This window comes from Nannobrachium achirus (genome assembly GCF_963921795.1).
Source record: "Nannobrachium achirus genome assembly, chromosome: 22".
Lineage (NCBI taxonomy): Eukaryota > Metazoa > Chordata > Actinopteri > Myctophiformes > Myctophidae > Nannobrachium > Nannobrachium achirus.
Window position 1 is genome coordinate 4,115,262 of NC_137829.1, and position 14,794 is coordinate 4,130,055.

Consider the following 14,794-nt stretch of genomic DNA (forward strand, 5'->3'; position numbering starts at 1 on the left):
GATCTTTGACCCGGCTTCTAAATCCTTCCTCTAAATCAGTGGTTCTCAAACTTTTTCATGTCAAGGACCCCCAAAATTACATGTATTTGGCCACGGACCCCCATCTCAAAATATGTTGTTCCAGGGACCCCCCAGAAGCAAATATTTGATTTACAAATGTTCGCTTTTAAGTAGATATATTCAAAGACTTCAAAATCATGATTTTTCAAAAATAGCAGATCTACAAGCTCGCAGCGCGGCACTCGGTGCCGCGCTGTGAGCTTGTATATCTGCTATTTTTCAATGGTTAAAGCAGTCAATAATTCCTAGGCCTAAATCTAAGCCCGGTTTCTACTTAGTTTTACGACAGCGTCACGAAAGGCGGGGAACATAGCCGATCTACAAGCCCACAACGCATCAAATCCGCAGCGCATTGTGCGCTTGTAGATTGCCAATGTTCGCCGCCCGACACTTGTTGTACAACGAAGCATAAATCAGGCCTCAGACTTGTTGCAAAGAGATATCCTAAAAAGTACCAAGTGTTTGTCGTGCTTTTGCTGTGATTGTCCCTATAGCATCATGACAACCTGTTAAATCCATAAATCAACATAGATGTTTTAATTGCTTTGATTTTTATTTCTTCTTCCCTTTTCCTTTAAAGTTTAATATATTGTATACTGTATATATTTCCAGACTGACGGGTCTGATACATTTTTACATGTTTTTTTTCTTCTCCCATGTATTTCCTTCCTTACTAAAAGGGAACAAAAACCTCCATTTGAATTGAACGTTTAACACCAATTTATTTATTTATTTATTTTGTTTATTTATTTTTGCTGTTTTATCCTCCCAAAAGCTTCAGTATAAAGAGGATTTGGGACAAGGCACAGCTATATCAGGAACCCCAGAGATGGAGAGAGTTAAACGCAATCAGCTGAACATTAGCACGGTACCCTACTGAGTGAAACCCGGTCTCCTTGGGACACATTCCGCGTTCATTTGCCACCTCTCAACTTCCATATACTCCGTAAAAACAAACAACACCATCATAACCCATCCACCATTCCAAGGTTTTGTTGTTGTTGTTGTTGTTCTTCTCTCTCTCTCTCTCTTTTGATACAAAGATCTACATTGTGTATCATGGTAATTCATTGTAGTAATCAAACAAACTTAATCTCTGATCTTCATCCCATCAAAGCCGTTGTGATCTGATACTAATCGATTTTAGTGCTGTTGAATTTACCCTAATCTTCGTCTAACACAGATGACACTATCATATCGTCGTTGTCGGGTGAAAACCTTGTATGTCCAAAACGTTTTGCATTTATCATTTTAAAAATGATTTAAACTAGTGAAAATAGACAACCGCCTTGGGGTGCGAGGCGTTGTGTGCTGGTAGACCGGCTGTTTTCACTACTTTTGTGCGACGGCCTTGTATGATGAAGCAGGGCTTTACTTTGCGAAAGAACGTACAAATTTCTCCAATTTGAAACTGGAGATACGAGGTTTCCACCTGACAACAACGATATATTGTATCGTTGCAGGCGGGCAGAAACCTTGTACTGTATGTCCATATTTCATCTTTTTTTTTTGTCTTCATAAATGAATGCCCTATTGCACTTCATCATATGATAATGTCAAACGAAAGTTGCAAAAATAGCAGATCTACAAGCACACGATGCATTGTGAGAAAGTAGATCAGCTGCTTTCACTATTTAAAAAGCTTGGGTCTGTCCAGGGGTTTATACATTTTTAACCAGTGAAAAGTATTAACAAGAGCTAAATCTAAATAATAACTAGAACTGCACTGTGAGATGCCAACCTGCGCCTTGTGCCTACGTGTGCGCCAGCAGAGCGCACCATGACGCGCGCTCACCACTGGCGATGCCAGTGACATCACCACTGGCATCACCAGGAATGCTGGTCCCTCATTGGCTGTTAATGATGACGTTGCCAGAAATGCTGGTCCCTGATTGGGCTACGGGCTTAAACACACACAGCTACCTACCTAAAGTACATACGCAGCCGAATGCATTACTTGTGCGCTCTGCTGGCGCAAGTAACGACATTGGATCCATTGGAACGCGGGTTCTTTTTTCCATTTCCTGAAAATAACGTTTTGGACATACTGTAAGCTACAACGTTTCAACCCAATGGCAACAATGTTAAATTGATATAGCAATACAGCACAAGGTGTTCCTTCCTTGTTTTTCAGACCAGGTAAGGACATAGAAAGGGCTTCTTCCTAATGCTGTGCTTTGACATTAAATAGTCATCAACAGCATTTACCTTCACTCTCTAATGTTCCATGGCAATTTGTGACGTACAATGATGTGCTATGTGTGAGCGTGTGTTGTCTTTCTATCTCCTCTCCATTATCTCTGACTGATGCCAGCTCTGTTGTGTTTGTCCTCCTCCACTCTCTCTGCATGGAACCCGATACCGTCCACTGCACAGATAAAATACAAGGACTTGTTGGGTAAAGGCACAGCCATATCGGACCTCCCGGAGGTGAAGAGGGTCCGAGAGACTCAGAAGCACATCAGCTCGGTAGTGGAACCGTAAACCCGAGCCGCGCGTGCTCATAACCGCCGAGAGTGACCCAACACCCACTTAAAAAAAGCCCTCGATTTGCATCATCAATCATCAGTTCATCTTCTTATCAATTCATCTTCCCATCATAATCATCATCTCATCTCATGATCCGCCCTCATCCAAGGCACAGACTGCAGTTTCCAGAGCTCCAGCCCTGCCATCAGCGCCAATTTCACCCTATTAAATCCAGCCTGTTGCCCGACCTATACCTCCTCAAAGCTTCCTTTCATTCATTCTTCCATCCATTGTCTTCTTCTGTCGTCATGTACTCTTGCAAATCATCTTCAAATCATCCCCCACCACCCTCAAGCATTCCCTTTCCGTGGCCAATGACTCCCCAGCAAGGGCCTACCCTATTTCTTAACAGACAGCCCAGCTTTCTTCCCATTAAATTGTGTTCTAATTCTAATTTCACAGTGTTACCCTCAGAAACACAAGCTGTTACAATATCTCCTGTGTTTGTGCGCGTGTGTTTGTGCGCGTGTGTGTGTGCGCGCGTGTGTGTGTGTGTGTATCCTGGTGGTTTTAAAGGTTACCAGGAATAATCACACTTTAGCAGTGGTTCTCAAAGTGGATTCCAGGGACTCTCTTGGTTTGACCCTAACAAGTCATTAACTCTGACAGTGTACAAATGGAACCAAGTGAAATGGAACCAAGTGAACCCTAACAGGTTCACTTGGTTCCATTTGTACACTGTCAGAGTTAAGGGGAGACCTTGAAATCTGAATGTTTGAGAAACACTGCACTATAGGACCAATTTCTCAGACACTGATCAAGCTTATAATAACACTTTGACTGTAACAATGTCCTATTCCAGGGCCAACGTTAAACGGCTGTGCTTTTTTTTTTTTTTTTTACTGTAATGTCACAAACAACTTGAGAGACTTTACTGCAGGCATTCTATGTCTGAGAGTCTGGGCTTAATGCAGGTCTATGAAAGCAGTCCTATACGTGTGATATCTGTGTGTGTTCCAGTGTGTCTGACTGTCCCCTCGGGGGCGCTGTGCTTTTGTCCTGTAGGTGTTGTATAAGGACAGTTCTGCCAAGGGAACCCCTGTGGTGTTCACTCCAGAGATGGAGCGAGTCAAACGGAACCAAGAACACATTAGCTCGGTACTAATCTCGGTGTTCTCAGCCTTCATCCTCCCCCCAGTAGTGACCCCCTAAAGTTAACTCTTCCCTAACTCTTGTGTCCCCTGCCTACATTTAATCATATTAACTCTTCTATTGTTCCTTCTTAAATGTGTTTTAATACAGCACCACCAGCTGTGAGGTGTTTGTGCACCCATCATCACTGCTAACCTCCTGTGTTGTCGAGACTACTCCTCATCTCTTTCCCCTCTTTCCTCCTGCTGTGGATTGGAACACACTTGTTTTTCGTATGATTGTTCACCCTCTTAAAAAAAAAAAAAACATTCTCCCTGCTAATTCATTCGTCTTGAGTTCCCAATAATTTCCCAGCTCCTTCTGTATGTCATTGTGCCACCGTTGTATCTCTCTGTGCAATTAATACTGACGTGTAAGAAGGCTGAAGGGTTTCAGAGCGCTCACCGTGTGTCGCTGCTGTGTCATCTGTGTCTTTCCTGCCCGTCTTCCAGGTGCTGTATTCTGACAGCTTCCGTAAGCAGGTCCAGGGCAAGGCCGCCTTCGTCCTGGACACCCCAGAGATGAGACGTGTGAGGGAGACCCAGCGCAACATCTCTGGAGTGAGTGTGCTTCTTTGTTTGTTGTCTCCACCAGCCGAAGGCTGAGGGAGAGTATGTTTTCCCCTCCGTCCGTCCGTCCGTCCGTCCGTCCGTCCGTGCGTCCGTCCGTGCGTGCGTGCGTCCGTGCGTCCGTGCGTCCTCGCAGTTTGTGAGCAGCTAATCTCAGTCACCGTTGGCCCGATCGCTGCCAAACTGAGCACACACACTCCCTGGATGCCAATCTAGAACCTCTGCCCCACATTTTTCAAATCAGCCTCATGGTGGCGCTATAACAGGCCGATTTGTGTGGCCTGCTTGTTACCAGCTAATCTCCGGCGCCGTTGGCCCGATCGCTGCCAAACTGAGCACACACACTCCCTGGATGCTAATTCAGAACCTCTGCCCCACATTTTTTAAATCAGCCTCATGGTGGCGCTATAACAGGCCGATTTGTGTGGCCTGGTGGAGACCTGTGCTCGGAAGAGCACTGCTTCTAGTTTGTTTTGTTTTGCAGCGAGCAGTGGTGGAAGCTATGTGAACAGTAGTGGAAGTACTGTAAAAGTAGCAATACTACAAATGCTCGTGTTACAAGTCAATGTTGTATTTGTACTGTAAATGCACAAAAGTGTTGACATCCAAATATGCTTACAAAAGTAAACGCTGTCATTATTCAGAATGGCACATTTCCCAATCATATTATTGGATATTGGTATGCATTGATGTGTTCATCTCTTTGATGTTTCAACTGGTAACGGTGGTGCTGATTTTAATTGCTTCATGTATAATATGTCATTATGTAGCACTTCTTAATGTATGTTTTATATTACGGTAATAATCTGAATCTGTAATGTAACTAGTAACTAAAGCATCTCAAATTATTGCACACAATTATGTCACAGACATATTCAAAAGGAATAAAAAAAGCCCTAGAAGATTTCTTATCATGAAATTACAACAAGTCGGGGGCGCCCGCTGGCCTACTGGTCCAGGCGCATACCACTTAGGCATTGCCACACAGGCATGGATGCCTGGCAGCGTTGCTGGTTCGATTCCCGATCCGGACGACCTTTGCCGTGTGTCGCTCCCCGTCTCTCCCCCCCATTTCCTGTCAGTCTACTGTCATATCCGATAAATGCAAAAAGAAAACAAATCTTTAAAAAATGAAATTACAACAACTCCTACTGTATATGAAGTCCTTATTTCCATCATATGTCTATGCCCCACTCACCAGGTGAGATACCACGAGGACTTTGAGAAGAGCAAGGGTAGCTTTACTCCAGTCGCCAGTGACCTTGTGACTGAGCGTGTGAAGAAGACCACCCAGGAGTTCAGCGACATCAACTACCGTGGCATCCAGAGGCGCGTGGTAGAGATGGAGAGGAGACGCACCGTGGAACACGACCAGGAGTCCACCACTGGTATGACACACACATGCATTCATACAGTACACATGCACATGCACACTCACACAGTACACAAGCACACTCACACAGTACACAAGCACACTCACACAGTACACAAGCACACTCACACAGTACACTAGCACACTCACACAGTACACACAGCACACTAACACAGTACACAGACACGCATGCACTCACACACACACGCGCGCGCGCGCGCGCGCGCCTTAGGGCGAGAACCTAAGGGCAAGCGCGCCATAGTTTCCCACTGAAGATTGTTACACCATAGATCTTGCTAACTTGCTAACTCCATATTTGGACCTAGAACGATCTACAGCTCCATATATGGAGCCGGCGAGGACATCTAGTGCTGACATCAGTCTGATGGTCTCTGATGTCACAAGCACACAGCCAAGTACTAATATAGCTGACCTGTTCTGACATCACAATGATATGATGCTATATCCCGTAGCTACTGTATATCGTAGCTGCGATGAGGTGTCATGATGTCAGAAGAGTGACAAAGAAGAGTGATTTTGAGTGACAAACAAATTAAAGAGGGATTTTGAATGACGGACAGAATCTGGTGGATTCCATACTAAGTATTTTCATAGCTGTAATACCTTACAATATTGTTTATAAAGCATTATAATCACTTTTATAATGCATTATAGTGTGTTTATTATAGTCACTACAAGTGGTTTTTGGATAAGTAAAGTGAAGGAAAAAAAATGAAATAATGATGTATGACAAGGAGAATTATAATACACTATGATCCTTGGAAAAAAAGGGTTAGGTATTGTGATATGACCATCTTCTATATCGACAATAAATGCAGGAACACAGAACACACAGAAATGCAGATTTATATCGCTCTCGTTGCATCCTCAGATCTGCGCGTGTGGCGCACCAACCCAGGCTCCGTGTTTGACTACGACCCCGCAGAGGACAACATCCAGTCCAGGAGTCTGCACATGATGTCAGGTGTGTTACAACGACAGGTTTACTCCACACTGGAATGCAGTGGTCCCCGAACCTTTCAAAGACCCAAAAGAGAGATTAGACGTTTTCCCGGGACCCAAACTAGTGAAAATAGTATATTTTTTATATATATTTTTTTTAATGTTGATTTTTACTTGAGTCGTGAGCCATACAAATCAGTCCATGACCCGCATATGGGTCCCGATCCACTGCTTGGGAACCAGTGCTGTAATGCATTGGTCCGTGGACCACCAGGAGTCTTTGGGTGGAGGGGAGCAGGGGCGTCACAAGGGGTAGGAAAGTGGGACTGAGTTACCAGGGCCCAAGGTGGAGGGGCCCTAGTAACTTTAGCTATTGAAAAATAGCAGATATACAAGCTCACAGCGCGGCACCGAGTGCCGCGCTGCGAGCTTGTAGATCTGCTATTTTTGAAAAGTCGTGAAAATGTGCGCAAATCTTTGAATATATGTATTTTTTAAGCGAACGTTTGTAACTCAAATTTTGCTTCCGGGGGTCCCTGGAACGAAATATTTTGAGATGGGGGTCCGTGGCCAAATAAATATCATTTTGGGGGTCCTTCACATGAAAAAGTTTGAGCACCACTGACATGGAAACATCGGTTTCTTGCACACATTTTCACAATTTTTCAAAAATAGCAGATCTACAAGCTCGCAGCGCGGCACTCGGTGCCGCGCTGTGAGCTTGTATATCTGCTATTTTTCAATAGTTAACATTCATGGGGTGCCCGCAGTGAATCCTTGTACCCAGGGCCCAGAATTTGGTGTGACGCCCCTGGAGGGGAGTGTTCCAGTGGGTCAGACGAGCTAGTTTTCTATTGTATCAACATAACTCTACCACTTGTTCTCTCTCCAGTTCAAGCCCAGCGTCGCAGCAAGGAGCACTCCCGCTCCACCAGCGCCATGAGTGGCCTGGGCGACGAGAAGTCAGAAATGTCTCAGGACGTGGACCACCACATGTCCCTCTACAGCAACGGCTTTGGTGCCTCCAGCATGGGTAAGATGTCATCACGTCGCAGATACAACGCCCACAGCGTTATTAAGATATGGCATACTGTATAACAGGGGTGCCCAAAAGGTAGATCGTGATCTACCAGTAGATCACCAAGGGTGTGCAGGTAGACCACATGACATGTCTCCAAAAATATATAATTAAAATATAAAAATAATATGTCAATATGACATCAAGAAGGGCCTGTCAGCTCCCTTCATGGCTTCTAAAGTAGGCAAACCTCCAATACTGAATTTCCCCCTTGGGATAATAAAGGTATCTATCTATCTATCTATCTATCTATCTATCTATCTATCTATCTATCTATCTATCTATCAATGCAATACTTTGTTCAAGAGTCAATAGCATTACAAAGAACCCCAAAACCTACCAATTCCATACAGAATGGGATGAAGACATTTCCCCCAGTATTTCCCATTAACCTCCCCCTTACAGTAAGTTTGTTTGTCTAAAATGTAACGCCAGTGCTGCTATTCCAAAGACCCCCTCAGGCCCTCAGCTAAAACATTTTGGATGGGTAGATCATGTTGAGCTAGTCATTTTAAAAGTGGATCTCACGTCAAAAAAGTGTGGGCACCCCTGCTGTATAATGATATGAAGGCAGAAGAAAGCACAGCAAAGAAGAACTGGGCGCAACACTCAATCTTAAACCATTAAAACCCAGGAAAGCATCTGATACATTTTTGATTTTTGCTATAGCCTATATATTTACTGTAACATAGCTTTTTCAGAAAATAGGTATTTTAGAACAGGAGTATTTAGAACAGAAAAATAGCAGATATACAATCTCACAGCGCATCACTTTGTGTTTGAACAATGTTGAATAATATATATTTTTTAACATAAATCCCTGGCACAAAACATTTATATGCATTTACGGTATATACATATACCGGTAATATAAACATATCATTTTGTGGGTCCATGGCATGAGAAACTTGAAGAACTACTGATTCAGAATGTATTTGTAGAATCAGCCTCAGGTCAATGTGGAAAGGACATTTATTGTCATAGCTGTTTTCTCAGTTCCATATAATGATAAGAATGTACGGGGAACAGAGTGGTAACCGTGGTGGGTGTGTTTTGCTGTGTACAGGCTACACCCATGCTAAGACAGTGGAGGTGCAACAGAGGTCATCATCAGTGGCCACACAGCAAACTGCCGTCTCCTCTGTCCCTTCACATCCCTCAACCACTGGTGTAAGTACCCCCCCACCACACACACACACACACACACACACACACACACACACACACACACACACACACACACACACACTAGGGCATTCACGAATAGGGATTTTTAGTATTCAAATTATTCAACCTCAAAGTATTCGAATAGTCGAATATTCGACAGGACTGGCCAAACTGTCAAATATTAAGTAAGCAAGAGGCAAACATTGTGAAAATAGCCGATCTACATGCTCACAACGCCTCGCGTTGTGAGCATCTAGATCTGCTATTTTCACAATGTTTATCTGTGGAACCGAGTCACATTAATACCTACAATTACGAGTGCTTTTCAGGGTGGGGGTCCCCAGTTCAAATATGTTTATTTTGGGGGTCACGGCCTAAAAAGGTTTGAGAAACCCTGGTATAGAGCATTAACCAGTAAGGCTCCCTAATCGGGAGATAAGCGACCGTAGGTCACTTATCTCCACAAATAGGGCAAAAATGTGTTTTGCCAAAATCTTCCTGATCCATGTTGATGACATGAGTGTAGACATACTGTGCAGTGATTTTCGTGATTTTAGGGCAAAATCTGTAGGAGCAGTGTCCAAAAATGTGTTTTTAAAATTCGGCCTGGAGGTGGCGCTATATGGGAGAGATTCATGTTGATGGGATGAGTGTAGACATACTGTGTACCGATTTGCGTGATTTTAGGGCAAAAATTGTAGGAGCAGTGTCCAAAAATGTGTTTTGCAAGAATCGGCCTCATGGTGGCGCTAGAAGAGGGCCATGTGAGAAATGAGGGGTGGGGTCTCCGTGCCGGCAAGGCGGACGAATAGGTACCGGCCCCGGCTGTCCCGGTCGCTCCTAGCCGGAGTTACGGCATTTTATGTGAGCTGCAGTGTAGGGGGTCCTCCACTGGGGGCGCCACCACTTTTGCATCCGTTCTGGAGCACCAGGAGTGGGTGGTCCCCGGGAATTCCCCGTGAGCAGCCCCGTTGGGGTGGTCATTTGGTCAGTTTAGTACATTTGGTCATTTTTTACATCTGGGGGTCCCCCAGGGACCTGGGGGTCCCTGGAGCTTCGGGGGTCCTTGGAGGTTGTAGTTTGGCAGGCAAGGAACGTGTGTGCAAAATTTGGCATGGATCGGGGCAACGGTTGCGGAGATATGAGCAGGGCAAGAGTGTGACGTGTGAGGTGTAACAGACAGACTGACGGACGGTCTGACGGACTCACTCACACTTTGTGCAGGGTTTGATAGTAAATGCGACCTACGGTCGCAACAAATTCATCCACCAGGGGCATTGACAACTCATTCTTATGATTTCCTATCTAGCCAAGCTTTATAATCTATATATAGAAACAATATAGAAATAAGCAAATATTCGACTTTGGTGAACAAGGTCGAATAGTGACTTTGATATTGGAATATTCGAACATTCGAATATTTGGTGAATGCCCTAACACACACACACACACACACACACACACACACACACACACACACACACACACACACACACACACACACACACACACACAAAATAAAGTAAAAAGATTTATGAGAACACTCATTCACTGGTAACATTTGACATTTTCAGGCGCATTCTGTAATTACTTGCGCCAGCAGAGTGCGCAAGTAAGTACTGCGCTCGGTGCTGTCTGTTTCCCACCGACAGTACAAAGGCAGGGCTTTTAGCCAGTGAGGGAGCAGCATTCCCGGTGATGTCACCAATAACAAGTGCGACACTGATATAAATAACCCTCACACTAGATGTGAGGTCAGCGAGACGTCACCACTGACCAACAACTGTCGTCGTATACCCAGCAACGATCGAAGTACTTGCGCGCTCTGCTGGCGCACAAGTAGGCCATGTCACGAGTGCACAAGCCACAAGTTGGCACCTCGACAGAGTGCAGTCTAATTTTCATTGTAAAAATGAAAATAATGGGGAGTGAATCTGCAGTTCTAACTGGGGGGAGGGGTCATACCACAGCTTGTGAGTCAGGAGGGAGAAGAGTCTAGGGCCACGTCCGAAATCACATACTATTTAGTATGCCCCCAAAAAGATTACCTTTTAGTATGTCCGGAGCTTAGTACCTACTAAATAGTATGTGAGATGCATACTACATTCAGGAAAATTGATAGGCCCCATTCAAAATCACATACTAACATACCATTTAGTATGCCAAATAACCTTTTAGTTTGTCCGAAAGCTCAGCTACTAAATGGTAAGTACATGGTAAGATACATACTACATTCAGGAAAATGTATAGTATTCAAGTGAGGTTATCCCACGATGCAATAGGGTAGCTGCCCGCTGCCCGGCTTCTATTCAAAACAGAATCTTAACACAAGAACAATCCGAGCAGACGGTCACAATGGACCTAGGCCAGATGTCATCACCAAGGGAACCAGGCCTTTGTGAGAGTATCTTTAGTTGCTGCCTGCACACAGGACCATGTGGCCCGGGTTAAGGGATATGTTAAAGGATATGCTGTGGCGTTGACTTCCTGAATCAGGCTGGACTCTCTCATAAAATGTTTCCTCAACCCCAGACTTTGACAAGCATTAGTACAGACTCAGATCTCATAGAGTTAAACGACTCGGTAGTGTGATCATATGACCGACTCATTATGCTTTCCTCTCCTCTACAGAAAACCGTGCGTGCCATGTATGACTACACGGCAGCCGACAGCGATGAGGTGGCCTTCAAGGATGGTGATGTCATCGTTAACGTGCAGTCCATCGACGAGGGATGGATGTACGGTACTGTGCAGCGCACCGGCAAGACCGGCATGCTGCCAGCCAACTATGTTGAGGCAGTCTAAAGATATAGCCCAGCCACCCCCCACTCACCCTGCCTCAGGAGTGGGTGAGACACATCCACGGGGCAAGCTGATAGGTCCGCCACCTGCGGCTGGATCTGTGGCTTTGTGCAATGTCTAGATTTTAGATTCTACTAACTAGCAACTTTGTTTTGTTGTTGTACTGTGACTGTGTTAGTCTGTTGTCAAATATTCAAATATGTTATCAGATATGGCTTCCCCCCCACCCCCTGTTGCCTGTGGATGTGACAAACCATATGATATACATATAAATACTTCTGAATACATACCATACCTATATGATATGATAGACTATTGTAGGATGTTAAAGCTATTCCAAGACCCTATCTTGTGATGATGACATCATTTAGTTAACAGACGATTATTTTGTAAATTGCAAAACCACCTTATTTAATATATATAGAAGACTTTTTTTTTTGGACAAAGCCTTGTGAGAGAAATGTTCTCACGAGAATATATGGGCTCATGCTGTTCGAACTACGCTAATAGAAATGTTGAACCTTACGGAGATAAACTCTAGTCACCTACGACAGGAGTAGCGAAGAGAAGGAAAGAAGTTAAGAACCTGAAGGAGGCATTAACCCTGTATCTCCTCCATGATCAAACCAGTCCTAAAGAGTTGAATGAGTCAAGCCCCAGTCGACCCTCCTTTACTGAAGGCTGGCCACTAGTAGTGTGTGTTTTGTTTCCTCTGATTACCTAAAGGTCTGACGTTAATGGATGTTGTGCACCTTTTAATCTAGCTAATAAAGCACACCAAGCTTCTGCAAGACTCTGCTCTCTTATGTTCATCCTACCATGTTGTACTCTGGCTGTTAAGTGTTACTTAAAGAGATGGTGCGATAGTTTTGTACTTTTTCTGTATTGTATGTGTCTACGGAGTTAACATCACTCTGATAGACCACCGAGTGTGGTTATAATGTGCAAATGTGCCTTCCCTGTGTATTTTTGGTTTCTTCTGAAAGCTGAAAGCCTCTGAGTCAAAAGGCCCAACTGAAATACACTGATATAATGACATAATTTTATCCCCTCCCCTTTTACTTCAGCTGGGGGGGGGGGGGGGGGGGGTCATGGCACCCCATCTTGAATAATAATGGAACAATACATATTTGTTAAGAGGAGGAGGGCGGATGCAATGGGGACATTCTACCAGAAACGTACATTAAGAGGAGGAGGGCGGATGCAATGGGGACATTCTACCAGAAATGTACATTATCTGTCTTGGAACAAGAGTGAACTAGAAAGATGCAATTGGAAATTGCAAGTGTGGTTGCCCTTGACTCTAATGGGGAGCCAATCAGAGAGGGGGAAAAGGGTGACAAGCATTAGTAAAGGCAGATGTCACATGTTCAAACCCCAGTCCTCCTATACCGCTGTATTACTTTGATATTTTCAAGGTTAAAATACAAAAGAATATTCAAAACCACTGGTGTATAATACCTGCCTGTTGTTCCTCTAATAAGAAAAAAGACTGAGGTACTTCAAACAGCAAGTAGCTCAATGAGTTTGGGTGTTGCGCTAGTGATCCTCAGGCTGTGAGTTCAAACCCCACTGAGGTCTTTACTTTAAAGACTGATTTCCAGCAGAATGATTTGAAAAGCAGCATAGAAAGTGTTGTGAGACGACTTTGCTGTGCCGGTGCAGTGGACTGGTAATGCGGTCTGTCACTACCAACACTATACTATTATCCTACTAGCTCCAAAAATGTAAAATACTCCAGTGAATTAAAAGTATCAATACTGCAATATAGAAAAACTCTGGAATAATTAGTATCAAAACTAATGTTTGAAAATAGGATCTACACGCTAGTAAAGCAAGCCTGATAAAAGTATCAAACATGTAACGGAACACAGGGAAATGTTATATTTCTGTTAAGAAGTTTTGGGGGGAACCTCAGACCCTCGATGTGGAGTTCCGTGCACCCCCACGACCCAAAAAAGTGAGTCCCATCAAGACGAAACACCCGGAGAAAAGTGAGTCCCATCAAGGCGAAACACGCAGAGAAAAGTGAGTCCCAAAATCAAGGCGAAACACCTGGAAAAAGGTGAGCCCCCATCAAGACGAAACACCCGGAGAAAAGTGAGTCCCATCAAGGCGAAACACCCAGAGAAAAAGTGAGTCCCATCAAGGCGAAACACCCGGAGAAAAGTGAGTCCCAAAATCAAGGCGAAACACCTGGAAAAAGGTGAGCCCCCATCAAGACGAAACACCCGGAGAAAAGTGAGTCCCATCAAGGCGAAACACCCGGAGAAAAGTGAGTCCCAAAATCAAGGCGAAACACCTGGAAAAAGGTGAGCCCCATCAAGACGAAACACCCGGAGAAAAGTGAGTCCCATAACCCAGAGAAAAGTGAGTCCCATCAAGACGAAACACCCGGAGAAAAGTGAGTCCCATCAAGGCGAAACAAGCAGAGAAAAGTGAGTCCCAAAATCAAGGCGAAACACCTGGAAAAAGGTGAGCCCCATCAAGACGAAACACCCGGAGAAAAGTGAGTCCCATAACCCAGAGAAAAGTGAGTCCCATCAAGACGAAACACCCGGAGAAAAGTGAGTCCCATCAAGGCGAAACAAGCAGAGAAAAGTGAGTCCCAAAATCAAGGCGAAACACCTGGAAAAAGGTGAGCCCCCATCAAGACGAAACACCCGGAGAAAAGTGAGTCCCATCAAGGCGAAACACCCAGAGAAAAGTGAGTCCCAAAATCCCAAAAATCGCCAAAAAAGTGAGTCCCAAAATCAAGGCGAAACACCTGAAAAAAGTTAGTCCCATCAAGATGAAACACCCGGAGAAAAGTGAGTCACAAAATCCCCCAAAAAGTGAGTCCCAAAATCAAGGCGAAACACCTGAAAAAAGTGAGTCCCATCAAGGCGAAACACCCAGAGGAAAAAAAACTCATGCAAATGAGGTCCAAGTCAGACCTGTCTGTAATCGAGAGATTCTAGGCTAACTTGGACACCTGGAAAAAGGTGAGCCCCCATCAAGGCGAAACACCCGGAGAAAAGTGAGTCCCAAAATCAAGGCGAAACACCTGGAAAAAGGTGAGCCCCATCAAGACGAAACACCCGGAGAAAAGTGAGTCCCATAACCCAGAGAAAAGTGAGTCCC

The 14,794-nt window shown here is 44.5% G+C and overlaps 1 protein-coding gene across 1 annotated transcript in view; it reads left to right on the plus strand.

Annotated features, from left to right (window-relative positions):
* Nucleotides 1–11,754, plus strand: part of neb (nebulin) — a gene marked incomplete at its 5' end in the record, with an annotated part of 93,346 nt that extends 81,592 nt beyond the window's left edge. The window contains 9 exons of the mRNA XM_080753524.1: nt 836–928; nt 2,437–2,529; nt 3,595–3,687; nt 4,173–4,280; nt 5,491–5,677; nt 6,554–6,646; nt 7,517–7,657; nt 8,769–8,872; nt 11,501–11,754. Of these exons, the coding sequence (XP_080609650.1) occupies nt 836–928; nt 2,437–2,529; nt 3,595–3,687; nt 4,173–4,280; nt 5,491–5,677; nt 6,554–6,646; nt 7,517–7,657; nt 8,769–8,872; nt 11,501–11,674 (1,086 nt within the window). The 3' untranslated portion in view covers nt 11,675–11,754. The remainder of the gene's footprint in view (nt 1–835; nt 929–2,436; nt 2,530–3,594; nt 3,688–4,172; nt 4,281–5,490; nt 5,678–6,553; nt 6,647–7,516; nt 7,658–8,768; nt 8,873–11,500) is intronic.
* Nucleotides 11,755–14,794: the final 3,040 nt, after the last annotated feature.